The sequence below is a fragment of the Myxine glutinosa genome, chromosome 9, assembly GCF_964187855.1.
Source record: "Myxine glutinosa chromosome 9, kmMyxGlut1.1, whole genome shotgun sequence".
NCBI lineage: Eukaryota > Metazoa > Chordata > Myxini > Myxiniformes > Myxinidae > Myxine > Myxine glutinosa.
Window position 1 is genome coordinate 65,179,746 of NC_136269.1, and position 26,443 is coordinate 65,206,188.

At 43.4% G+C, this 26,443-nt stretch overlaps 1 protein-coding gene across 1 annotated transcript in view; it reads left to right on the top strand.

Moving 5' to 3' along the window:
* LTBP1 (latent transforming growth factor beta binding protein 1) overlaps positions 1-26,443 on the top strand; it is a 343,539-nt gene that overhangs the window by 136,171 nt on the left and 180,925 nt on the right. Inside the window, exon 5 of the mRNA XM_068129074.2 lies at positions 23,710-23,889. Within this exon, the coding sequence (XP_067985175.2) occupies positions 23,710-23,889 (180 nt within the window). The remainder of the gene's footprint in view (positions 1-23,709; positions 23,890-26,443) is intronic.

Here is a 26,443-nt window from a genome sequence, read left to right on the forward strand (position 1 = left end):
AAGGAGGAAGATTTGAAAGAGATGGGTGATGGGGAATATTTGGAGGGGAGGTAATAGTGTACGCCTTCCAATAAATGTGACACCTTCTTTAATACTACACCAGAGGTGATATCTCATCGTAAGAAGTACAAAATATATGGTGCCTGAATGAATTGCATGTGTCATGAGTAAAAGAAAGGTCATTGCTAATGGTGATTAGCACTGACCTTCCTTTTTAATGAATCCATCCGGCAACTAAGCTATTATTATTATTACTGAGTGATTTCCATTTTTAAAAATCATCTTAAAAACCTCAAGCTGAGACTTCTTAATGATTGCTTTCCAGTTGATTAATTCATTATCTCTGCCACTGAAGGTGGATGGAAGTTACGTATGTTTTCCCCTATGTCTGTCTGTCTGTCTGTCTGTCTGTCTGTTTGTCTGTCTGTGAACGAGATATCTCAACAAGTTGTTGACGGATTCGGACGAAATTTGGAGGAGACGGTGGCGCATGTGACAAGGATGAAATGATTCGATTTTGGTGAATATCCGGATCTGGCTAGTATCATTTTTTAAGTGATTCTTCACCATTGAGTGTTCGGGCTAAAAACGATCTGTAGCAGGATATCTCCAAAAGTTGTGGACGGATTTTAATGAAACTTGGTGGACCAAGTTTGGGTGTGTGACGAGGACTAATCGATTCGATTTTGGTGAAGATCTGAATATGGATTCGGATACAAGAATTATCTAATTTTAAGTGATTCTTCACCATTGAGAGATCGGGTGAAAAGCGATATACAACATGATATTTAAAAAAGTTATAAACGAGTTTTGACTAAACTCGGTGGATGAGTTGGTTTAGTGACAAGCACAAGCCGATAAGATTTTGGTTCAGGTCCGAATCCAGATCCGGCCTATCAATGGGATACAAAACATAAACTGTTCAGCTTGGTGGAGGTATGCTCTCTACTGAGTGCAGCTCTAGTTTTTATTGAAATGGTACTCTTGAATATATGGATTAACAATTTTTACTGAATGATATTCCTGACAATGCAGAACAATGATCAACTAGAACCAAAACTGTTGGACACTTATCAGCTGCTTTTGGCAAGGTTGGCCATAATATCCTACGAGACTGAGAATACATGTTTTGTTATCTGTAAACCAGCTTTTGGATGTTTTAATTTCACATTTGGAAACATTGTGAGCTGTTCCCTCAGATCCATTTCATCCATGTGTCAGTGTCCTTCAGGGATCTGTTCCATATCCACTCTAGTTTTCTCTTTATATGCATTCACTCGGTGTACAATTTTGCAGAATTTAAAATTCTTCCTTAATTGTTGCATTGATGATATCCAGATCCACTTGTCCATGAATCTGTTTATGCGCTTGATGTGCTCTCTTCCACAACTCTCGATTCCTCTTTGGAAATCAAACATGCACCACATGTTTATGAACCTTCTCAAACTCAATGGTACAAACAGACATGCTTGGTCCAAGGCCCCTTATTTGCTCCTTATACATTTTCAATCCCAGACAGAAAAACTTGCAGGTCACCACCTGATCTCTGCTTTTCCGTGGTTTACAATCGAGAGGTCACTATGGATCCAAAAATTTCCGATATTCCAAATTTTGCTAAAATCTGTAACTATTTATATATATTTTTCTATCCGCACTACATTGCCCAAATCCACTCATGCTGAAAACAGAGGACAATTGAAACTGTGGTTCATGTTCTCGCAGCACCCCATTTGGTTTGCCACAACTCACTGTTCACAGGCCTGTCTACTTCTCACAAATTCCCCTACAACTTATTCAGAAAATGACAGCCAGGCTCTTTCTTGTAGCTCGTAAAATTTGATCACATCACTGATATTCAAGACACTCACTACATCAATGGATATATTTGAATATTTTACCACTAACCTTTAGACCAATAATAAACGAGTTCCTGCCTACATTACTGACTTAATCACCCTTAAATACTGACAAGAAAGCAGCAAGTTCCTCATAATACGATGAATGATATTGGTGATAAAGCACTTTTACCTCTGCCACTGAAGGTGGACGGAGGTTATGTTTCACCCCTGTCTGTTTGTTTGTCATATGAAAATTTTCGTCATATGTCAGTCTGTCTCATTTGTATGTTTGTTATGACGAAAATTTTCAATTTCGGTCTGTCTCGTTTGCATGTTTGTATGTTTGATTGTATGTTTGTTTCTGTTTGTCTATGAGTGCGATAACTCGCGAACGCTTTCAACTATCTTCGTCAAACTTTACCAAATTATTCCGAAGGACAAAAGTGGGGCTGTCAATGTTTTTTTTACTGTATAGGTCAAAGGTCAAGGTTAAGGTTCTCTCATTTTTCCAGGTGATAACTCAGCTATCTTTTGATCTAGGAAGCTGAAATTTGGGGACAATAACTTGTGAGCAAGTGCTTTGGCCAAAAGGGTTTATTGTACACCGCTCCTTGTACACCGCACCGTACAGCCAGGTGCTGCATAACGTCATTGCCGGGCACCGAAGGGGTTTTCGGCAATGACGCACGCTGAAAGGGAGTACTCAGTTTTCACTCTGGTTGTTGTACACCGCACCTTTCCTATGCCATCTCCAGGCGCTGCATAACGTCATTGCCGGGCACCGAAGGGGCTCGGCAATGACGCACGCTGAAAGGGAGTACTCAGTTTTCACTCTGGTTGTTGTACACCGCACCTTTCCTATGCCATCTCCAGGTGCTGCATAACGTCATTGCCGGGCACCGAAGGGGCTCGGCAATGACGCACGCTGAAAGGGAGTACTCAGTTTTCACTCTGGTTGTTGTACACCGCACCTTTCCTATGCCATCCCCAGGTGCTGTATAACGTCATTGCCGGGCACCGAAGGGGCCCGGCAATGATGCACGCTGAAAGGGAGTACTCAGTTTTCACTCTGGTAGTTTTCTTGCTTTCTTGTTTTCTTGTTTCTTGTTTGTTTGTCCAGGCGATATCTCAGCCATCCTTTGAGCTAGGAAGCTGAAATTTCGGCACAATAGTGAGCAAGTCCTTTGTCAAAAACAATATTTTTTGTTTATTTGATTAATCAATTAATTGATGAGTTATTTCATTATTAGCGATTAATTAAGTACTGATACATTTCCTTTCTCTTCTGGCCATTATCTCAGGGACCTTTTGAGTTAGGAAGCTGATATTTGGACATGTCAATGACCAAGTGATTTGGCTGCAAGGGCTATTTTTGATTTATTGATTAATGAATTGATCAATTAATCGAATAATTATTTAATTATTCGATTAATGACAAAAAAAATTTAAAGTTACAGATTCGGATGAAATGGTGGTGATTTATGTGTTATATTAGCCAATTGATTAATTATTTAATTAATGTATGATTATTATTTATTTATTTTCATTACTAATCATTTATTTATTTTCTTTCCCTTCTGGCCAATAGCTCAGGCACCTTTTGAGCTAGGAAGCTGATATTTGGACATGACAATGACCAAGTGATTTGTCTGTAAAGGGTATTTGTGATTTATTGATTAATCGATTAATCGATTAATTATTTATTGATTAATAAATTAATTTTTTAATTTTTTATTAATGACTTATTTAGTTAAATTTCTAAAAGTTACATCTTCAGATGAAGCACTAGTGGTTTAGTTATGTTATTAGCCAATTGATTAAGAAAATATTTTATGATAATCTTTTATTGATTTCAAGTATGCAATTAATCAATCAATTCTTGTACACCTCTCCCTCCCAAAGCAGTCTCTATGAGCTGCACTGCGGTATTGCCGGGCGCCTTTGGAGAACCGGCAATGCCGCGCTGTAGGATATTTAATTATTTGGCATGGGGGCGGTGTACTTTTTTTTTTTTTTTTTTAAATATACAAGATCGAGGCTCGTGAAAGAGCGAACATTAATCACACAGAAAGACAGACAGACACATAAAACAAATAACATCGGGAGCGGTAGACAAGATGGGGAGAGAGGGGGAAGGACACAAACACAACATTTGAGAGCAGGGACCGAGAGACATGGAGACATCGAGAGATCTGTGGGAGGGAGAGGGCTTTGGGGGGAGACATGTGAAGGGGGGGGGGGAGGTGGGAGAGGTATAAACATATGGACACTGCCAGGACTTCCAGGAAAGAAGTTGGAATTTCAAACAAGGTGGATCTGGGGTGAATTAGTGGGGGTAGAAAAGATCAAGGTTATGGATGGGGGAAGATAAGAGATGGTGATGAACAGCTGTTTTAAAGACCTAGAGGGAGTAGTGGGATTGAAGGGAGTGTGGGAGTTTGTTCCAGAGGCGGGAGAAAAGAGGAATGAAAGAGTGAAGGTGAGCAGAAAGCCGAGATTTCGGCAGTTTAACCATCAGAGGGTTGCTGGCAGATCTTGTGCGACCTGTAGGAATATTTGGGGGACAGAGCACAGAGAGAGCTGGGGGTGCAAGGCCGGAGAGGAGTCGGTAGAAGACAGAAAGACCACCTACCTGCCTGCGGTGAGTGAGTGAAAGGCCCTCAGAGGTAGCTTCATCGCGGGAGATTCCAATGATTTTGAAAGCTTTGGATTCAACAGCGTGAAGCCGAGCCAGGTGTGAGGCAGGAGCACCAGCCCATAGGGGAGAACAGTATTCCATTGAGCTGCGGATGAAAGCCTTGTATGTGGTGAGGAGCTCAGGTGTGCCGAGGAAGGACTTCGCACGACGGAGGATGCCCAGTCGGCGACTGGCTTTGGAGGCCAGCTTGGAAATGTGGTTTTCCCAAGAAAGATCATGGCAGATAGTGAGACCCAAAAGCTTGAGCGACAGAACTTCTTGGAGAGGATTGTTGAGAAAGTAGATGGGAGGGTTGTCCAGTCGATCTTTTCGGAGAGACATAGTAAGAGAGTGAGATTTGTCAGGATTGAAAGACATGTTCCACTTGTTTGACCAGTCTGTGATTTTGTCCAGGTCTTCAGAGAGTGAGGAGGCTGCAGACTGCCGATCTGAGGGAAGAGGAATGGAGCGGCAGAGAGTGGAGTCATCAGCAAAGAGATAGAGAGGATTTTCCAAAGAGTCGGAGAGATTATTGATAAAGACCAGAAAAAGCACAGGGCCCAGCACACTGCCTTGGGGAACTCCAGCCTGAACAGGAAGGGGAGATGAGAGAAATCCATTCAGGGCCACACGTTGACTACGACCAGAGAGGAAGTCCGCAAGCCATGCATGGAGATTTCCATGGATACCATAGGAGGAGAGTTTGGTGAGCAGAGCTGGGTGCCAGACCGTATCGAAGGCACGTGATATGTCAAGGGAGACAGCTCTGATTTCCTGTTTGGCATTGAGGACCTCCATCCATTGTTGAGACAGCAGAAGCAGCATGTCCAGAGTAGAGTGACCTGGTCTGAAACCAAATTGATGATCAGAGATCAAGCCATTGGAGAAGAGGAAAGATTTCATATCCGAAGCAATGATGGATTCCATGACTTTGCTGATAATTGGGAGCAGGCTGATTGGTCTGTAGTTGCAAGGATCTGTTTTTGCACCTTTTTTGTGTAAAGCGGTAATGTTAGCTGATTTCCAGGATGCTGGCAGATGATCTTGAGCAAAAGATAGGGTGAAAAGAACAGAGAGAGGGTGAGATAGAGCGGCAGAGCAGGATTTTAGGACCCGTGGGCTGATGCCGTCTGGTCCAGTTGCAGAATCAGAGTCGAGGTTTGACAAAAACTCCTCCACCTTGTCAGGAGAGAACGACACAGAGTTCAGGAGCAGTTGGGTTCGACTGGGAAAGGTGGGAACAGAGAGAGCTGGGTTTGGGACTAAGGATTTTGAGGCAAACACAGAGTTGAGGCATTCGGCTTTGTCACGTGAGATGTCAACTGTGTGGCCATTTGAGGTAAGGGAGGGGATGGAGGGGGAACAAAAACCAGAAACGGATTTGACCAGACGCCACCAGGATTTGGAGGAAGGAGACAGGTTTGAGAGTTCATTCTTGAGTGAGGAGAGATAGTGCTTCCTGGCACTCCTGAGGGTAGACACACACTTGTTCCGAGCTTGGTGGAAGGAACTGAGATTGCCTTCAGTTGGATTAGCCTTCCAAGAGGCAAAGGCAAGTTGTTTCAGGGCAACTGCCTCACCACAAGATTCAGTGTACCATGGACGGGAGGAAGGGTAAGACAACTGAAGGCGAGATGGGATAAATCTGTGCATGAGAGAGATCAGTTTGCTTTGGAAGAATTCCCAGGAAGAATTGATGTCAGAGGCAGTGGAGATGGGAGACCAATCCAGACGATTGATGGCTGCTTGAAGACCGTCCCAGTCGGCCTGAGTGAAATGCCAGACTCGTCGACGCTGAGGAGGCTCTCTGAGAATGGCCAGAGAGATGTCCACTTTGACAAGCACATGATCAGAAGAACCGATTGGAGCAGAAGAAGAGCAGCAGACATTAGCAGGGAAGTTTGTCATAACCAAGTCTAGAAGAGAAGATACTCCATTGGCTGAGATCCGGGTCGGGAAATTGACAGATTGTGTCAATCCCAGTGAGTCACAGAAGTCCTTTGCTGAGGTGCCATGACTGGTGAGAGAGGAACCCACACCCAACAGTTGAAGTCACCACATATGAGGAAGAGAGAGTTGGGATGAGTGGATAGAAGTTGGTCCATGTTGTCAGACAGTGAAATGTAGATGGAGTCATCACTGTTTGGGGGATGGTACAGAACACATATGAACAAAAGGTGGGAGCGGAGAGGAAGCCGTAGCCAGAGGTACTCCTGGGGGTGAGGAGGAAAGAGGGCAGTGCAAGGAGAGTGAGGAAGAGAGTTTTTGATAAAGATAGCCACCCCACCACCAGGCCGAGGCTCAGGCCTATCATACCGGAGGAGGGAGTAACCAGGAAGAGATATTAAGGAATCAGAGACATCTTGAGGGAGGAAAGTCTCTGTTAAGCAGATCAAGTCTGGATTGTCAGAAGCAACCTGTATGGAGAGATCAGTCAGGTTTGAGCGAAGGCCCCGGATGTTTGAGGTCCATACCGTTAATGAAGCGAGAGGGGGAGCATCAGGTACAGGACAGGGGAGGGGAGGAGTAGGGTAAGATGAAGGATGAGAGGGGGAGGTAGGGAGAGCAGTTGATAGTGTGTCAGATATTGCAGAAGAGTTCCAAGAAAGGGAAGGATGAGGAGGATGAAAGGTTTGATGGTGAAGGGATGAGGCACAGTGAGGGGTTGTTTGAGGGGGGGCAGAGGAAAGTAGAAGGTTTGGGGGGGTGGAGGTATGAGATAGAAGGGAGACGAAGTGGGGAGGAGGCAGCTTGGAGGAGGAGGGGGGAGGAGGGAGAATTGGAGAGGAATGGTTTGGGGGGAGAATTGAATGGGAGGGGTTGGGGGGGAGTTTTGAAGGGGAGGCGCAAGGTGGGAGTTTTGGAGGGAAGGGGCAAGGGGGAAGTTTAGAAGTGGAGGGACAAGGGGGGAGTTTAGGAGTGTAGGGGCAAGGGGGGGGATTTGGAGGGGAGGGGCAAGGGGGGAGTTTAGGAGGGGAACGGCAAGGGGGGAGTTCAGGAGTGGAGGGGCAAGGGGGGGGATTTGGAGGGGAGGGGCAAGGGGGGAGTTTAGGAGGGGAAGGGCAAGGGGGGAGTTTAGGAGTGTAGGTGCAAGGGGGGGGATTTGGATGGGAGGGGCAAGAGGGGAGTTTAGAAAGTGGATGATTAATGAAAGACGAACATTGATAACAAATTGGGTTTGTTGTGATTTTCAAGTTCGCAATCCGATTCAGAACGATGGAGGAGGGATGGAATGAATGTGAATTTAGACCATGAAGTGAGGGAGACGTATAAGATATTGAATTTCTTTTTTTTGAAGTGGAATGAGTTGGAGAGGAAATTGAGAAAAGCCTTTTAAATAGGAAGAAAAACAGCGTGTTGTAATATACCACTGAAATAAACACAGAAGGGGAAAGGTTAAACATATTTAAATAATATTTAAACAGAACTGTGAACAATCTTCTATGCACAAAATACCAACGGGGGGAGAGCCGAGAGGGACCACCACGAGTCACGTGAACAGGGCAAACGGTGGATGGCAAGGAGATCAATACTTTGAATGTATCTGTACTTGTTTTTTTTGTTTTTTTACGGCGAAGCCCATCGGGCAGAGCTGTCTAGAACAGTGTTTGTCCATCTGTATGTATGTATGTACAGTCACGTGAAAAAGTAAGTACACCCCATGTAAAGTTTTTACTTTTTCAACATATTTCAAGATACAGCTATTTGATCTTCATTTCAACAATATTGATAGATAAAGGTGATATAATATAACAAATATCATGAAACATTTACATTTTGTAGTCCATTGTTTAATTGAAATAAACATAAATGCAAATTTCGCATGTGGAAAAAGTAAGTACACCTCTACATTTATCACCACTTCAAATACCTAAAATTAGAATCAGGTGCACCAGCTCAGGTGCAAATGATTAGAACATCTTTGGAGAGGATCTTGGAGGAACCTGTCTTATTTAAACCTCAGACATTTAGCTTGGTTTGCTCTTTGTTGTTGAAGTGTGCGGCGTCACCATGCCTCGATCAAAAGAGCTCTCTGAGGCCTTCAGAAAGAAGGTTATAGATGCCAACGAGTCTGGGAAGGGATTTAAAAAGATCTCCAAACATTTTGAAATCAATCATTCGACTGTCCGGAAGATCATCCACAAGTGGAGAAGATTCCAAACAACTGCCAACTTGTTCAGGCCAGGCCGCCCCAGCAAGTTCAGCCCGAGAGCAGACCGCAATATGCTGAAAGAAGTCTCTAAGAACCCCCAGAATGTCATCACGGGACCGACAGGTAGCTCTTGCCACTGTTGATGTCAAAGTGCACGAGTCTACCATTAGAAAGAGGCTGCACAAATTTGATCTACATGGGAGGTGTGCCAGGAGGAAACCTTTGCTGTCCAGAAAGAACATCAGGGCAAGACTAAAGTTTGCCAATGAACACCTCGGCAAAGACCAGCACTTCTGGAACAATGTGCTCTGGACAGATGAGTCAAAGGTAGAGCTATTTGGCCACAGTACCAGAAGACATGTTTGGCGAAAACCAAAGACAGCATTTGAACACAAGAATATGATACCAACTGTAAAGCATGGTGGTGGAAATATTATGGTTTGGGGCAGCTTTGCTGCATCAGGGCCTGGGCAGCTCACCATCATAGAATCCAATATGAATTCTTCATTGTACCAGAGGGTGCTTGAGGATAATGTGAGGCCATCTGTCGGAAAGTTGAAGCTCAACCGAAGGTGGACCTTGCAACATGACAATGACCCTAAACATACCAGTAAATCCACCAAGGAATGGCTGAAAAGAAATAAATGGAGGGTTCTGGAATGGCCAAGTCAAAGCCCGGATCTAAATCCCATCGAGATGTTGTGGGGGGATTTGAAACGAGCTGTGCATGCAAGAAACCCCTCAAACATCGCACAGCTGAAAGAATTCTGCATGGAGGAGTGGACAAAAATTTCTCCCAGTCGATGTCAGAGACTGGTAGACAGTTATAAGAAACGCCTACTTGAGGTTGTTTCTGCCAAAAGGGGCAATACCACCTATTAGAGCCAAGGGTGTGCTTACTTTTTCCACATGCGAAATTTGCATTTATGTTTATTTCAATTAAACAATGGACTACAAAATGTAAATGTTTCATGATATTTGTTATATTATTTCACCTTTATCTATCAATATTGTTGAAATGAAGATCAAATAGCTGTATGTTGAAATATGCTGAAAAAGTCAAAACATTGCATGGGGTGTACTTACTTTTTCCCGTGACTGTATGTCCCCTCAAACGTATACCAATCAGAGCTGAGAATCTGGTCACATGACAGGGTGATGTGAATACGTCTGACGTGATTAACAGCGTACAACGGCTGACTCTCCACACACTGCCATTTTGATGGATATGCCGTTCAGGCCGAACATGTCGTCAAACCTGTCATATATCACAATCGCCGTGCTCTACCTATATGTTTTTCATTCAGTGTGAAACAAACAAACCGATTGTTAAAATGACCATCAAATATCGAAACCATCGGTGATACGTCTTTTCCAACAATCTGGTACGTATAGGCCTCAGGCGTTATGACTCATCTTTGGACCGCTTGGGACAAATTAAGCTAAGGTTTCTTAATACAGTTGTGTATCGTTTCAGGAGTATCGTTTTCGTAGTAATAATAATAATAATAATAATAATAATAATAATAATATAGTAATAATAACCATAATACTTTATCCCAATGTCGTGAATGGAAGGTTAATGGATTGAAGTCGAGATTCCCCCAAATTTCTTTGTTTAATGTCATAAACAGCATTAGCGACTGTTTTGAAAAGCTAATCATGTGTGTTGTGGTTTATAATATTTTACAAGCCTGGCTACACCGCTGTTCGACTTTTGGTCTTGTTTATTAATCAATTGATTGATTAATTACTTAATTGTTATTGATTTATTATGTACTTATTTATTTCCTTTCTCATCTGGGCAATATCTCAATAACCTTTTGATCTCGGAAGCTGATATTTGGACAAGACAGTGACCATGTGATTTGACCCTAAAGGGTATATTTGATTTATTGATTAATGAATTAATTGATAATTATTTAATTATCTGATTAATTAATTTTCAAAAATGTACAAATTCGGATGAAACGATGGTGGCTTAGCTATGCTATTAGCCAATTGATTAAGAAATTAATTATTTTACGATTACCATTTAGTTATTTAATTACAGAATTAATCAATCAATTATTGATTCTCTCGATTTTTGTCACTTTTAGCTATCTTCGTCAAATTTTACAAGAGGATTCCAAAAGAAAAACGTGAGGCTGTCACTATATATGTCAAAGGTCAAAGGTCAAGGTTCTCTAAATTTTCGGCATACCTGTCAAGCTACCTCCTGACGCCTTCTTGTCTGTATGTTTGTTTGTGAGTATCATAACTCACGAACGCTTTCACCTATCTTTGTCAAACTTTACCAGAGGATTTTGAAAAGAAAATAAAAAGGGTTGTCAATGTTATTGGACTATATATATATATATATCAAGGTGACAGTGATGCCGTTTGCATAAAAACAGATATGACCAAAAGTGTTAAAGTGCTACGCTACGTGTAGTGTAGCAGCATAGCAAACCTGTTGTGCATTTTGTGATACAAGCACCAAATTTGGCACAAATGTACATTAATATGTTGCGAACATTTTCAGATATTGGGCCACTTGAAATTCCGTAATTTTTTTTTTCAAATTTTTTCAAATTTCGTAATTTCAAATTTTTCGGGTGACACCGTCACAATTTCGGTCTTCGAGGCCGGCCGATATAGTGGGGCGGCTTAGCCCAAATATTCAAAAGAATTGTGCATTTTGTGATACACAGCACCAAATTTGGGCACAAATGTACATTAATATGTTGCGAACATTGTGGTGGTCAGCAATGAAGACTAGAGAGTCTGAATTACATGTATGCAAAAGACCTTGTGAACCAGTGAAGCAAATACACGGGTAAGCATGAATTAAATCTAGGGCATGATATAATTTCCATGATGTTTACCTCTACACTCAATGGTGGAAGGAGGGTAATGTTTTGATCCCAGCTTGTCTGTATGGTCTGTTTGTCTGTTAGTCCACAAAATTCCAGACAAAGCTTGTAGTAGTGGTAGTTGTAGTGGTAGTGGTGATAACAGAAATTGTTATATAGAACTGAACTTATATTATTATTATATGCAGAAAATAACTTCATTTCTATATGCCCTGCAGTGGACAGGTTAATTGGTTTATGCACTGAAGGGGTCACCCTGGTGTGCACTGCTGTGTTCTGCCTCACTGAGTTGTTCAGGTATGATGTACTCAGCACACGCTTCCGGTCGGGCCCGGAGGTGGGGGTGCGGGGCCTGTCACGGAACGTCAAAACAAACGGCCTGCCGGGGCCGCCCAAAAGTCGGGCGTGAGGGGCGCGTCCACTAATGGAACGCCTCTCGCTTCCCAGATCGAGGGCCACGTGGTCAGGAGAACCTCGTCCCTTCCGGTCACACTTTGCCTATCGGCCGGCCTCGAAGACCGAAATTGTGACGGTGTCACCCGAAAAATTTGAAATTACGAAATTTGAAAAAATTTGAAAAAAAAAATTACGGAATTTCAAGTGGCCCAATATCTGAAAATGTTCGCAACATATTAATGTACATTTGTGCCAAATTTGGTGCTTGTATCACAAAATGCACAATTCTTTTGAATATTTGGGCTAAGCCGCCCCACTAGTGACATCAAACTTGACAGGCTACCGTCTGACGCCTTCTTGTTTGTTTGTATTTCTATTTGTTTGTGAATGGGATATGTCGAAAAGTTGTGGACGGATTCGGCCAAAATTTGGTGGAGTGGTTGTGTGTGTGACAAGGACAACTTGATTCAATGTTGGTGAAGATCTAAATATTAATCCAGATATGACCGTTTTTAATTTTTGAAATGATTCTTCATCATTGAGTGATAGGACCAAAAACTATATATGGCACGACATTACAAAAATGTGTGGAGATAATATGACAAAACAAGGTGGATGAGTTGGTTCGGTGACAAGAACAAGTCGGTTCGATTTTGGTTCAGGTCCGAATCCAGACCCGGCCCATCGGTGGGATGCAAAACGTGATCGGTGGGATCCCTCTTAAAATCACACTTTACAGTTGCTTATTCTTATTCTTATTTTTATTTCTCATCTCCTCTTTACTTGTGAAATGTTTTGACATTTTGCTTCTCAATGAAAAGTTATTTTATCGATCATGGAGTCAATGCCACATTGCATCAAGATTTCTGTAACGGAAGAGACTCCATCACTCCATGATGGTCTAATCCGCTTTGAATACATTGCTCTTGTGCAAGCTGTCGAATTGACCTGTGGTTTTATTTTTTGATTGTGGTTAGAAAGGGAGGGAGGGTATGGGGTTTGGGGGCAGGGGGATGATAGGGTGCAGTGGGGGCAGTGCTTGAGTTTAGAAGAAGAAGCGCTTGTGTTACTGCCGAAACTGGTCTTCAACTTAGCATCTTTTGGGGTGGTGAATGAAGAAAGGCACGTTTAACCTCAGCCTTTTAAAATCACATTCTAACCTTTGGGGGGTTGTGGCAGACGATGCTTTATTCATTGTGAGAAACGTTTAAATTAAGGCAGTTCAAATTTGATCTGAATCTTTCATTATAAGTCATGTACACTTTGTGTAGGAATCATTTTTGAGAGAATTTGTCTTCATCACATTGGGAATCAATACCCATCGTCACTTATTTCCTGATTTAATGCTTGTACTAGAAGTCAAGCCAGTAAGTATGGCTTTTAAAACATCCTGCTTTCTTGCTTTGGTTGTGCAGAAAAATTCTGCAAATTTCCCCTTTTTTCTGTCATCGACCTCTGGCAGAATCTCTGTTTAGTACCGTCCGTACCATAAACCAGGACCTGCTTTGGGCAGGCACTCTCGTCAAAATTGCGTCTAAAGTTTGGCACTGCTATATTTGGACTTCTCTGTCATCTAGGCACCGCATTAGCCGTGATCATAACTTGCAAGGAATATTTTCACAGCACCATAAAATACTATAAAGTCGGCCAGCTCTCCCGCTATCTCTATTTTAGTTCTCATTGTTGTAGAAGCCAACTTCTGGAGGGTGACCCTTTATTTCTATTTATGGGAGTCATATTTAAATTCATAGTTACTATCCCAGGAAGGCAGGATAGCATAGAGGTATGCCCATTCCCCTCTAAGCTGTCCATCTTGGGTTGTAATCTCGGCCTAGCTATAAACTGCCATCCTGCAGTTTTACAGGCAGGGCGAGGCATCGATGTACACGTGTGTGCCGTCCTTCAGATGGATGTTGAACTGGGCTTCCCGTCTGCCAGCGTTTGGTGGACGTTAAATATCCCACGTCGGTGTCCTTAAGGAAGAGTAGGCAAACTATTCCCGGTACCCTGGCCAAATTACAAATTTCTGCTCTAACCTACTTAGCTCTAACCTACGTCATGTTGATTTCACTGATGGCAGGTGCACATCTCTTCTTCAATTGCCTTTTACTTCCGTAACTCTCAAGATGGCTTTAACGCTTGTCCATCAACTCTTGGAGTACTGCCTCCCATATTCCTTTCTGTGCAGTCACATTGATCCTACTAGGCCTTAAAGGTTGAAAATTGCCACTTCATGTCAAATCAACCTGACTGTTAACTTTATAATTATTGTCTTATGGTGGGGGCACTTTGTATGTCTGTTTTCCTGGGCTCCGATGTCCTTTAGATCAATTAAGATGCAGGCTTTTTCAACTCAAAGATAGGAGGGGAATGAGAAGGCCCCAAGTATCCCAAGTTCCCAAGAGGGGAATGAGAAGACCCCAAGTATCCCAAGTATCCTCGGTGTACTCCTTCCAGACTTATCCTGTGTGTACTCCTTTGTTATCCTGTGTGCTTCTCTGCTTTATATTATACTTCCTCTTCTTCTTTGAAACCTCCCCCTGTCCCTCTCACGCTAGCCCCCCCCCCCAAAACCCCCCGCCCCAAAAAACAACTTCTTCAACACGAGAAAAACAATCACCAACTCATTCTAACTGTTATTGCCTTCCATTATTGCATTCTTTGTATTTCATTCTCAATATCTCCTAATATAACTAATTTACATCTTACATTAAAAGCTTTTTTTATACACAATGTCGAGGCTTGGGGAGGAGCGAGAACACAGAACGGATCAGGATGAAACAGAACAAAAACTAACAGTTTCAGGAGAGTGAGGGACACACCAACAGCTCAGCTGAGGGACAAAATACAGGGAGACTTGGAGGGATAAGCAATGTGGGGAAGAAGGAGGGCAAAGGGGAGGACACAGGGGACATGAACAAAATGGACATAGCCATAAATTCTCAATCACATAAGTGGAAAGAATAACTGGAGACTTGGAAAGAGGTGAGCTTGGGGAGGATTAATGGGATAGGAAAGATCATGAATATTGAATAGTTATGGATGGGGAATGATCTGAGATGGTAGAGAACAGCTGTCATGAATCCGTGCAGGGAAGAAAGGGGTTGAAGAGACTGCGGAATTTGGTTCCACTGGTGGGGAAAAAGAGAAAGGAATGAGTGGAAGTGAGTCGAGTTGTTTTGCACAGACACTAACTCCAAGTGGAATGAATGGAAGTGACCAGAGTTGTTTTGGACAGGCACTAACTTCTGGTGGACAGGTGCCATTTTAAAATGTTTCTTTTCCTGAATCTCTCCATCATGAACGTGCATTTTTTTCTTCTAATCTCAATCTCATCTTCTTCATGTAATTCATTTTCCACCTTTGTCGACCATGCAAATGCTCGGTTCGTGGACCATCTCTCCAAATTTGCAGCATGATTTCCTTCCGTGTTTTCCAAAACCCTTCAATTCAACCCCGTTGCAATGTCTTTGTTTATCAGAATAAGGGACCTTGAGAAGTTCAGTCTGCAAAGAATTCCAGCACATGCTTCCTATTGTGTACCAACAAATGAATCCCACCCATTGTGCATCCCATACGGCCCACTGTACATTCTCCTCCGGTTATCCCCGCCATGCGACCCTCCCACACACTGCATCCCGCTCCCCTCAGCCTACCACATATCCCATTCCCCCTGCCTCCTGCTATGTGTCCCACTCCCCCTCACCATGCTACACTTCCTGGCCCCCTCCCGACACCATGCCTTCTGCTTCCCCGCTATGCTTCCTGTTCACCTTCTCCCCACCATGGATCCTGCTCCCCCTTCCCCAACCACCCTATTTACCTCCACCACATGTCATGCTTCCCTTTCCCCCAATGCATATCCCACTTGCCTCACCCCCATTGTGTGTCTTCTCCCTATCTCCCGAGCGCCCCGTTCACCCTCCCCTCACCACACATCCGATTCCCACTAGCTTTCCTCCCTACGCTGTACGTCCTGCTCCCAATCCCCCACTTCTTGCTCCCATTCTTCCCTCCATGCATTCTTCACTCACTTTGCACTACCTCGCTCCCCCATCCCCCTGCCTCACACCCAATCCCACAATCCATCTGCTCATAATCTCCTCAGTTCTCCTCTCTCATGAGGTCTATCAATATTTGATGTCTCCATTCTAGAATTTCTGACCACGCCATTGCTGCTGCTGCTCTGGACATTGCATATTTAACAGAAATGTTTCTCTCACAGCATGTTTCCGACTCCTCTGTATCTCTCCCTCTCTCCCTGGTTATGCTTTGTTATACTTTGACAGGCCCTTCTTTCGTTCTGGAGTCAGTGTTGCTGTGTATATCAAGAGCTCCACTGCTCGTTATCCATCATCCTCACTTACCCCTCCAAGCCATCTGGAATACATCTGGCTGTGTATACCTATCCATAACCGGATAACGTTTGTCTTTGTGGTATACCACCCACCCAACAATGACAGTCTCTATACACCTCTATATCCTTGAACATGGATCAACTCGTAATCACCCATCCCACCTCTCTATTTCTTGTCTGCGGTAATTTCAACTGTCACCACGCCAGCTGACTGGGTGTTGGCGCAACAACAACCAGCTATGATAACATTGCAGCCAAGACTTTCTGCAACTGTGGGTTTGACTACTGGTATGCCTTTCCTCCTGGACCAAGTAATGACACTTTCCATCCAATCTCTCTCATTCCTCTTCTGCCACTATCGGCTCTTCTGATCACTTTCTTCTCAAGGAACTTATCTCTCTGGCTATTGCAAGGCAGCAACCTCAACGGCATAGGATATGGCTGTTCACACAGGCCAACTAGTAAGGACTTCGTTCGTTCAGCACTTTCACAAAAGGAGTGGACCACCAATCCACCATCTCCAAATCACCCGGTATTGTTTTTCCTTGGCATACTTTCACTAAAGTCTGCTTTCATTTATGCACTGGTTTATTCCACCCCAGGTGTAGCTATCCTATCCATACCCTCGGCCCTGCTACACTGAAGATGAGGTGGTTGCAGTCAAGCCGCTTGCTTTCTCTAACTAACCCGACTGGGTTAGTTAGAGACTGGGTTAGTTAGAGAAAGCAAGCATGGAAAGCTAACCCGACTGAGGAGAACTTCCTGTCATTCCATAAGGCTTGCACAAGTGTGTGTCAAGGGGGTAATTCCTTGGTGAAACACCAGCGCAGTCATCTTCGGATCCTTCCAACCACCCATTTTAGGATGAGCACTCCTGAAATAATGAAGGTGACTTTAGGAAAAAAAATCTTCACCTTGTTGATGCAAGCCAGAAAACATCATCTGACAAATCTTAAGGTTGAACGCCCACCCAATCTCCTTCCTCCAAGTCATGCTGGTCGGTACCTTATCAAGTCTGCCTCCGCTCTATGGCAATGATGGTGCCTTGTCAGGTCCGCCCCCCTACCCCCACCCTCCCTCCATCCCATTCCTCGCTTCAAACTGCGTTAATGCAGATTCTGCCTGAGATAAGGCAGAATGTCCAAACTCTGTCTTTGCCTCCAAATCTCATGTTCCCAACACATCCTGTTCTGTTTCCATCTTACCCTGATGTACCTTGTGTCGACTGGACTCTATTCTTCTCACCAGAGAAGGTTATATCTGCCCTGACACTGGTTCGACAACGAGCCCAAATGGCATCAATGCCCATGTCTTCAAATCCGACTCTGCTGTTCTTACTTCCCCTATATCTGCCCAATTCAGTCTGTTCCTCTCATTTGGCCACCTCCCCTCTGCAGGCAAGTCAGCACACATCACTCCCATCTACCGGGAAAGTAGAAAAACAGACCCAACCAACTATAGGCAAGTGAACTTGCTTCAAATTACAAGCATAGTCATGGAATCCATCATTACAGCTGATGGTGTCTTTTCTGTTTCCAAGCAACCTGATTTTGGGCCCAGTCTTGTTTCTTATCTATATACAATAAATGACTTCTCCGATGCTCTATAAGTAAACCACTTTATTGATTTTTGCAGATGAATCCACATCGAGGTGTGCAGTACCTCATCTATATGCTAGGCAGACAGCAGCTCCGTCTCTCCTTGCTGATCTGGAAATGATTAGAAACTGGTCTAATAAATGGAACAAGACGTTCAATCTTCGAAAATCTCAGTCTCTTCCTATTGCTCCGAAAGGTTCTAACCCACCTATGTATTTCCTCAGTCATCCACTGAAATAGGTTCAGACTCTTGATGTCCTAGACCTCACTATCAGCCATGACTTTTCTTGTGCCAAGCACATAGGAAGACGGGCCTCCAAAGACAGCCGGCAGACTGGGCATCCTCCATCAATCCAAGTCTTTCCTTGGAAGAATCGAGCTACTCGGTCAATAATGCCTTTATCCATAGCTCAGTGAAGTCACTGCTCTGTGCGATGGCTGGAACTCCAGCATCACATGTCTGTCCTAGCTTCTTTGGAATCTGAAGCTCTCAAAATTATTGAAATCGCCTGTGATGAGGCTGAAGCGCAGTGTCTGTTACTCTCATATCGCAGATAGGTCGATGCAGGTCTCTCTGTTTTCCGATATTGCCCTCTCTGCTGTCTCAGTCCTCCGAGCCTCTCTATCTACTCCTGGATGCATGTTCTAGTAATCCCTTCTTGGTTGGGCTTCCAAAATGAAGACTGACTTCACACCAAGACTCTTTTATTTCTCAACTCTCCTGTCCAAGAAAGCACCTTCCAGAGGCTGTCCTGTCTCACACTCCCATCCATGGCTTCAAGCAAGCAATGCATCTCCATCTCTTGTCATCCCAACTTTTGGACCTTGACTTCTCCCCTCCCCACCACTCCCTATCACCCCTTCCTCACTCAACCATCTTACTTGCTAGTTTCAGTGTTTCTCTCCTTCATCCACCCTCCTGCTCCACTGTTCCTCTTTATTCATTCCCTACCTGTTTGTCCCACTCACAGTTCTGCCTTGCTCTTCCATGAGCCTAACTCCTGTAAAGAAAAAAAGAATAGGCCGAATCTGTTTGGAAATATATAATCGCCATTTCTGTCCAAAACGCATTGTGGAAATTGGACATCTCTGTCCATATTACCCAAAAATAATTGAAATGAGTCTATGTAATAATGTATCTTTCCCCAAAAAATAGCGGAGTGGATCCAAACCCTTTAGCCTACCTCCTCCTCTTTAAAAACAAAAAACAAAATCTCATCTACCTCAGCAACACACTAATAACGCACCATGAAAACGACTTTATCTACCTGGTGCAAAATGGGATACACTGCTAGAAATGATGGCCGATCGATTGTTTGTGTGCAAATTAATATTCTGTTTGTTTTGGCAAACAGTGACCCCATAAACAACCCACTATTATTTATTTAATGTCCCCAATTATTTCCACCTACTTTGTGTCAGCCTGGGAACGTTTTTTGGCTCAAGTCTTCCACGAACTGGCCGGCCAGGCCTGACACAGGCCTGGAACTGATTTTTGGCAGGGATTTTGAATTTAGCCATGGTCCTGGCGATGACTCACCTACTCTTTGCAAAAGTCACAACCCCATGGACTGAGCACTTAACTCACTATTCTATATGATCACCAACAAAGCTTTGGTCGCATTTCCATTGCCAACGGGTGAGAATGGGGGAATGTACGATGCAATGCATTCCTCAGAAAATTTTGGCTACAACAGGCGAGTGGCTCACAGGTAACTCCTGCTTACAGATGCCAATATGAAACACAAAAACTTAAATGCCAGAAAGATGAAGTGCAAGTCTTTGTGGTTTTGGCACTTTGCCCTGTTTGTAGATGAGTTCAGATTGCAAGTTCCTTTCCCTTGGGTGTATATGAGTTTGAAATGCATTGCGAAGAACTTGGACAAAATTATTTTGGTTACAGAGGGTGGATGTTTGGTCATTATCTTCACAAGCAATTTGTTAAACTGATAAGGACAGCTTTATCACAATCGTAGGATGTCTTACCTGGTAAGGATACCTTACTATTCTTGAGAAAATAACTTACCTTTTTTTCATCAAGATGTTGCTCAATTTGAAACATAAACTGCAAGAGTATTGCGTCACCTGTCTGCCAGGCCTTTACAATAAATGTCTGGCAGCGACAACTTCCTTGCTGTTCAACTTCTTCCACAGGTGCCTCAGAGCCTGAATGTGAATGTGAGCTTGAACGATCTCTCCTGGGAAAACCACATTTCCAAGCTGGCCTCCAAAGCCAGTCGCCGACTGGGCATCTTCCGTCGTGCGAAGTCCTTTCTGGGCACTTTCGAGCTCCTCACCACATACAAGGCTTTCATCCGCAGTTCAATGGAATACTGCTCTCCCCTCTGGGCTGGTGCTCCTGCCTCACACCTAGCTCGTCTTCACGCTGTTGAAACCAAAGCTTTCAGAATCATTGGAATCTCCCGCGATGAAGCTGATTCTGAGGGCCTTTCACTTACTCACCGCAGGCAGGTTGGTGGTCTCTCTGTCTTCTACCAACTCCTCTCCGGCCTTGCTCCCCCAGCTCTCTCTGTGCTCTGTCCCCCAAATATTCCTACAGGTCGCACAACATCTGCCAGTAACCCTCTTAAGGTTAAACTGCCAAAATCAAGACTCTCTGCTCACCCTCACTCCTTCAGTCCTCTTTTCTCCCGCCTCTGGAACAAACTCCCTCACTCTCTTCAATCCCACTCCTCCCTCCAGGTCTTCAAAACAGCTGTTCACCACCATCTCTTATCTTCCCCCATCCAAAACCTTGATCTTTTCTACCCCCGTTAATCCACCACAAACCCACCTCCTTCAAATTCCGTTTTCTTTCATGAAAATCCTTCATCTTCATCATCTTCATCATCATCCTCATCCAATCAATCAGTCATCATCAATCAATCATCATCATCAATTCATCATCATTCATCTTCATCTTTTTTTAACCCATGCACACAGCCCCAACCCACTCTCTTCCACAGATCTCCCGATGTCCCTGTTCTTTACTGTTGTTGTGCTTGCCGCTCTCTGCCCCTCTTGTCTCCCGCTCCCTTTATTACATGTTCTATGTGTCAGCTCTTACATGAGCCTCGACTTGGTATTCAAAAACAAGACCAAAAGTCTAACAGCGGTGTAGCCGGGATTGTAAAATATTATAAACCACAAACACACGTGATTCGCTTTTTAAACAGTTGCTAATGCTGTTTATAACATTAGCAAATAAATTTGGAGAAATCCCGAAATCCGTGAGGTGTTACTTACAGAACTGAGGGAAGATCTACTGTAATCTATATACCCCACAAGGGTTGGGTTAATAAAATGCGATTAAAAAACCGAGGCGAATTCCTTACTTACGCGGTTGTTAGTACCGTACACTGCTTATCATTGATTCATGAAATATACACCGCTTCAATCCATTACCTTTGTATTCATGACATTGGGATTAAAGTGTTATGGTGATATTTACGATATCATTATCATTATTATTATTGTTACGAAAACGATACGACTGAAACGATACATTACTGTTACTGCATTAAGAAACCTGAGCTTAATTTGTCCGAAGCGGTCTGAAGGTGATTCATGAAGCCTAAGGCCTATAAGTACCATATTGTTGGAAGAGCCGTAATGCCGATGGTTTCGATATTTGATGGTCATTTTAACAATCGGTTTGTTTGTTTCACACTGAATGAAAAACGTAAAGGTAGAGCACGGCGATTGTGATATATGACAGGTTCGACGATATGTTTGGCCTGAACGAAATTGGACTCAAAATGCCATAGTGTGGAGAGTCAGCCGCCGTACTGGCATAATGACATCAGACGTAATCACATCACCCTGTCATGTGACCAGATCCTCAGCTCTGATTGGTATACGTTTGAGGGGACATACATACATACATACGGATGTGCAAACACTGTTCTAGACGGTTTTTCCCTATGGGCTACGCTGTAAAAAAATTTTTTTTACATTGATCACATGTGGAAACAGATCAATAATTATAATTAAAACATCATTCTACCATTGATATGACCACGATTAAGGAAAGTCTTGCATGGCTGTGGTAAAATCTGCAGTCAGCTGCAACTTTAAACACTCATTGATAATTATATTAAGGAACTACGTACTGCTCTGGAGTAAACAAATTTTAACAAAGGAACCTGCTTCAAGTTGCATTGACCTCACGTGTTCTATGCCCTGTTTTTTTTTTACCTGTTTGCTATCCATCTTAAGAGGAGTGAAAAAAATCAGTTACTGCATGTTAAACGAAAGGAGGATATGCACAAGTTTTAGCTTTCTTCTGCAAAAATCTACAATTACTTCTCATGAGATTTGAGCGAAATCTGGCGTGCATCTTACATACATCTCATGAGAAATTTTTGTTATAGTTTAAAGCGAGAAAAGCTACTGGATGTCAGTAGGCCTAAAGCTTGTATTTCATTCAACACTTTAGTGCCATTTTATCTTGCTTCCAAGAACACAGCAAACATCCGACTCAAGATAAACTTACAACCATCTCCAGTGCTCAAATATATTGGTCCTGAGACTTGAGAGACGCTACAAAAATCTCTGATGATATTTAATGGGCACCTCATTGGATCCCATCACATGAGACGTATGCAATGAAACATGCTTGAGTGTCAAGAATATCTATTCTTTACTCAAAGGGATTCCCTGGTTCCTAAAATTAAAAGGAAAAGCCTCGCCTAAAGGAATTGGGAATTGGAATTGGGAATAAAGGAATTGGTTAAAGGGAAAGGGAAAGGGAAAAGGGAATCCCTGGTGTTGGGCTAGCGGCTAGGGTGCCGGCTTGGGATCCTAGGATCCTGGGTTCGAATCTCGGTCGATCGCTGAATTAACGCCAGGGGGGTTGACTCAGCCTGTCATCCTTCCGAGGTCGGCTAATTGAGTACCAGTTCACTGGTAATTCCCTGTTTGTCGTTGAAGGCGGCAAAAAGGGTTGGCGTCAGGAAGGGCATCCGGCCGTAAAACATTGCTTCAAAAAGGGGACCAAAAAACAACAACTACCACGGTCCCCGAAAAGGCCAACCCCCGCTTTGCGGGGAAAAATGGCCTCTAAACGGTGGTTTACTCAAAGGGATTCGGTCCACCATGTTTACTGCTTGAACTAAAATAAAGGAACACATTTTTCCCACTCGAATATAATTTTTTAAAAGAGAATGTGAGGCAGGGATTAGGGGTGAGATTGAACTAGACCTGAAGTAAACCAGTTTAAAGTTGCATGGTTTTCAGTGTTTTGGTATGCATTTCATTTACAGTAGCAGAATGATTCATCAAGCTTGACCTCTGCTAAAATCCTGTGTCCTTTTAGGATGTGAGTATCATAAGGGCCTGCAGACATCACTTTGCTCTGTGACTAATTGTAAGAACTTGACATGAATCTTTCGGGTTCTTGCCCTCGGCCTGTAGTTTCACCCATTACCTCCTGTGCCGTATTTCTCTTTCACCAGCATTCCTCCCATCAGAGTCACGGCTAAATGCCGCTTTGTGATGGCTAATCCTGCCTCTGAGTTTGGGCTTCCTTCATATGTGGTTTTGGAGCGTAGCCCTTAGCCACTCCGTAAGCAAAGACGCTTTTCCTGCCCCTCCTTCCCCACACCCACTTCACATACCCCCTGCTCTCATTTCCAACCCCAAACAGCGAGCGCCACAGCTGGCTAGTACTCGGGCCGTACTATAAAGACGCCAGGCCGGTGTTCCATTCACGGGAAGGAATCGGTGCCGTAGTTTGATCCTCTTACCTCCCAAGACGAACCTCTTGTTTAGTCTCGATGGCCACAGCTCACCGGTTTCTCCTTCTCATCTTTGCCTTGACTCTCCCCTGTCCAGGAAAGCTTTCGGGCGGCAAAAGCCTGGGCCGTATAAAGGTGGTTTTCACGCCAACTATCTGCAAGATGGTGTGCGCCGGTGGTCGCTGCCAAAACGTTTGTGAGAAAGGCAACACTACTACACTAATCAGCGAGCATGGCCATGGTGCAGACATGCTGACTGGCAGTGGCTTTCGTGTGGGTAAGTGTAAATCCCCTTTATGTCAAACACCACAGTGTCGCTCCTTTAATGGTTCCTGCTGCATGTCAGACTTCTTTATTCAGCGATTCACTATTTGCCTGACATCTGCATTGTGAAGTCAGTTGTGCATAGTATCTTAAATAGCTATAACCTAGTGATATCATACAGTCTTTGCTGTTTTATTGTTGTATCTTAGTCGGGTAAGGTAAGCGTTTCAGTTACTTTGACAAAAAAGAATTTGGGTGTACTGTGAATACCCCATTGTATGTGAATAGAACCTTTGTGTCATTACCTAAGGAATATCCAGGACTAGTATATGCTCTCCGGCAGTTTGAAATGCATCGGAACGCAAGGTTTGGCGGTATATCCTTGTGCGGTGGAAACACCACTCATGGTAACTTTTTAACCAAAGACGTTTGGATGCCACTCGGTAAAGTTTGAGTGATTCGGAAATCGCAATTGGCTGCCTCGCTAGGGGGTCCAAACCTACCTAGAAGCCTCTAGCTACAGATTTAGAAAAATTTAGAATTTAGAAAACAGATTTAGAATTTAGAAAACAGATTTAGAAAAATTTAGAATTTAGAAAACAGATTTAGAAAAATTGTCAGTACAAAAAAAAGATCCAACTTTGATGGTCAATCTTGATCAGCCAGTACATTTATCTATTTTTAGGTACATTTAACTTGGTGTTTAATCTTCCAATTTACATCTTGACATTCAATTTCATGGCTGAGGCCCATTATATGATAATGTCTCTTTAGACCACCATATGTCATTTTTATGTAAGAATACTTAGTCATTCGGGATTGAATAATACACTTGACATTGACTATTTTAACAGAAGATTGTGCAATTTTACTTGTTGTTTGCATTTGCATGTTATCATTTGTTAACATGAAGTAAAATAGTGTTTATGGCCATTGCATGTTTTATATGGAATTGAACAAAATATGAAAGTGCCTATGTATTTGCAATGTGCTTCAAAAGTGGCACAAAAAGTGTGAAGACGAAAGCATGGGCTTGTATTCTTTGAAACAACTATCCGCCTGTCTTCAAGTTGATTAACTGCTCGAATGGTGGTCAAGGTGACTGATTACAATTGCCATTGTACTTGGTGCAGAGCATATGTTTTCAGCAAACTTCTTCTTCTTCTTTAATGACCACCATTATCCCACCTTGTGGGGTCAGCCGGGGGAAGCTTGGCCCGAGTCTTCACGAACCGGCTGGCCGGGCCTGACGTTCGACTGGTTCGTGCAGGAATTTGTTCATGGTGCCGGCGATAGCTCGCTTACACTTTGCAAAGGACACCATTGGATCTTTAATGTCCACCAACGAAAACTGGCAGACAGGACGTCCATTCAAGGGAGACCGCACACATTGATGAATCACTCTGTCTGTGAAACACCAGGATGACAGTTTATAGCTGGGTCGGGATTCAAACCCAGGCTTGACAGCTTAGAGGTGAGTGTGCGTACCTCTAGGCCATTTCTGTCAGCCCCACGTTTTCAGCAAACAATAATCAAAATTACCTTTTGCCTTTGTAAGCTAATTGTTGAGCTGGCAGAATGGCCCAGAGGGATGCACACTCACCTCCGACCTATTTCATTTGGGTTTGAATCTCGGCCCAGCTATAAACTCATCCTGGTGTTTCACGGGCAAGGTGATTCATCAATGTGTGTGCCAGCTCTTGGATGGATGTTTAACTGAGCATCCCATCTTGCCAACATCGTTGGTGGACATTAAAGATCCCATGATGTCCCTCATGAAGAGTATGCGAGCTAACCCCAGCACGCTGAACACATTGCAAATTCCTCTCCGGGCTGTGGGTACCAAGTGGTCTGGTCTTCTGGAAGGTTCTGCACTACCAGGTTGCACTGATAATTATTTTAGAGTGTGGTTGCTGTCTGGGAAGCAGCTTCTGCACTGTAAACAAATTGACCAGGGAGTTTGCATGTTTCAGGTGAATGGCCTCCTTCAGATATGAAGAGCAACCATTTCTAAGCTGAAGAGTTTGTCAACCAGAATTGGTTGTTGATGTTCCTTAGAGATCCCATTGTATCTTCGTGAAAAGCAGGCGAGTTTTTCGGTGGCATCATGAACCAATTCCAAATTCCTGACTCTCTGCTGGGAAAGTAACGGCAAACCACCCAGGATAACTTTTTCCCAGGAACTGTTTCAGCAGCACCGATGCTCTGCCCAGAGTATCGTACATTTCATCATTTGAGGTTAATTACACTTAATCTATCCAGGAGGTTTTAGTCTAGTAGGAAGACTAGGTCCCCCTGCACCCCCCGGAGATATACTTCTAATCAGTGTTTCTAGATTGGAAAAAATGTGTAGAAAATGACTAGCTATGGCCCCAAGCTGAAAGAATGTCCCACATACCATTTTTATGCAAATTACTGCTGCAAATTTTATGCAAAATTATGCAAATTTTATGCAAATTTTTGATGAGGAGTAGAGTTGAGGGGTCTTTGAGGGCTTCATCGAGGTGCTCTCGGTTGCAAGACTGGGTCATTCTGAGAAGCACAGCAGGGTCAGAGATCATGATGTT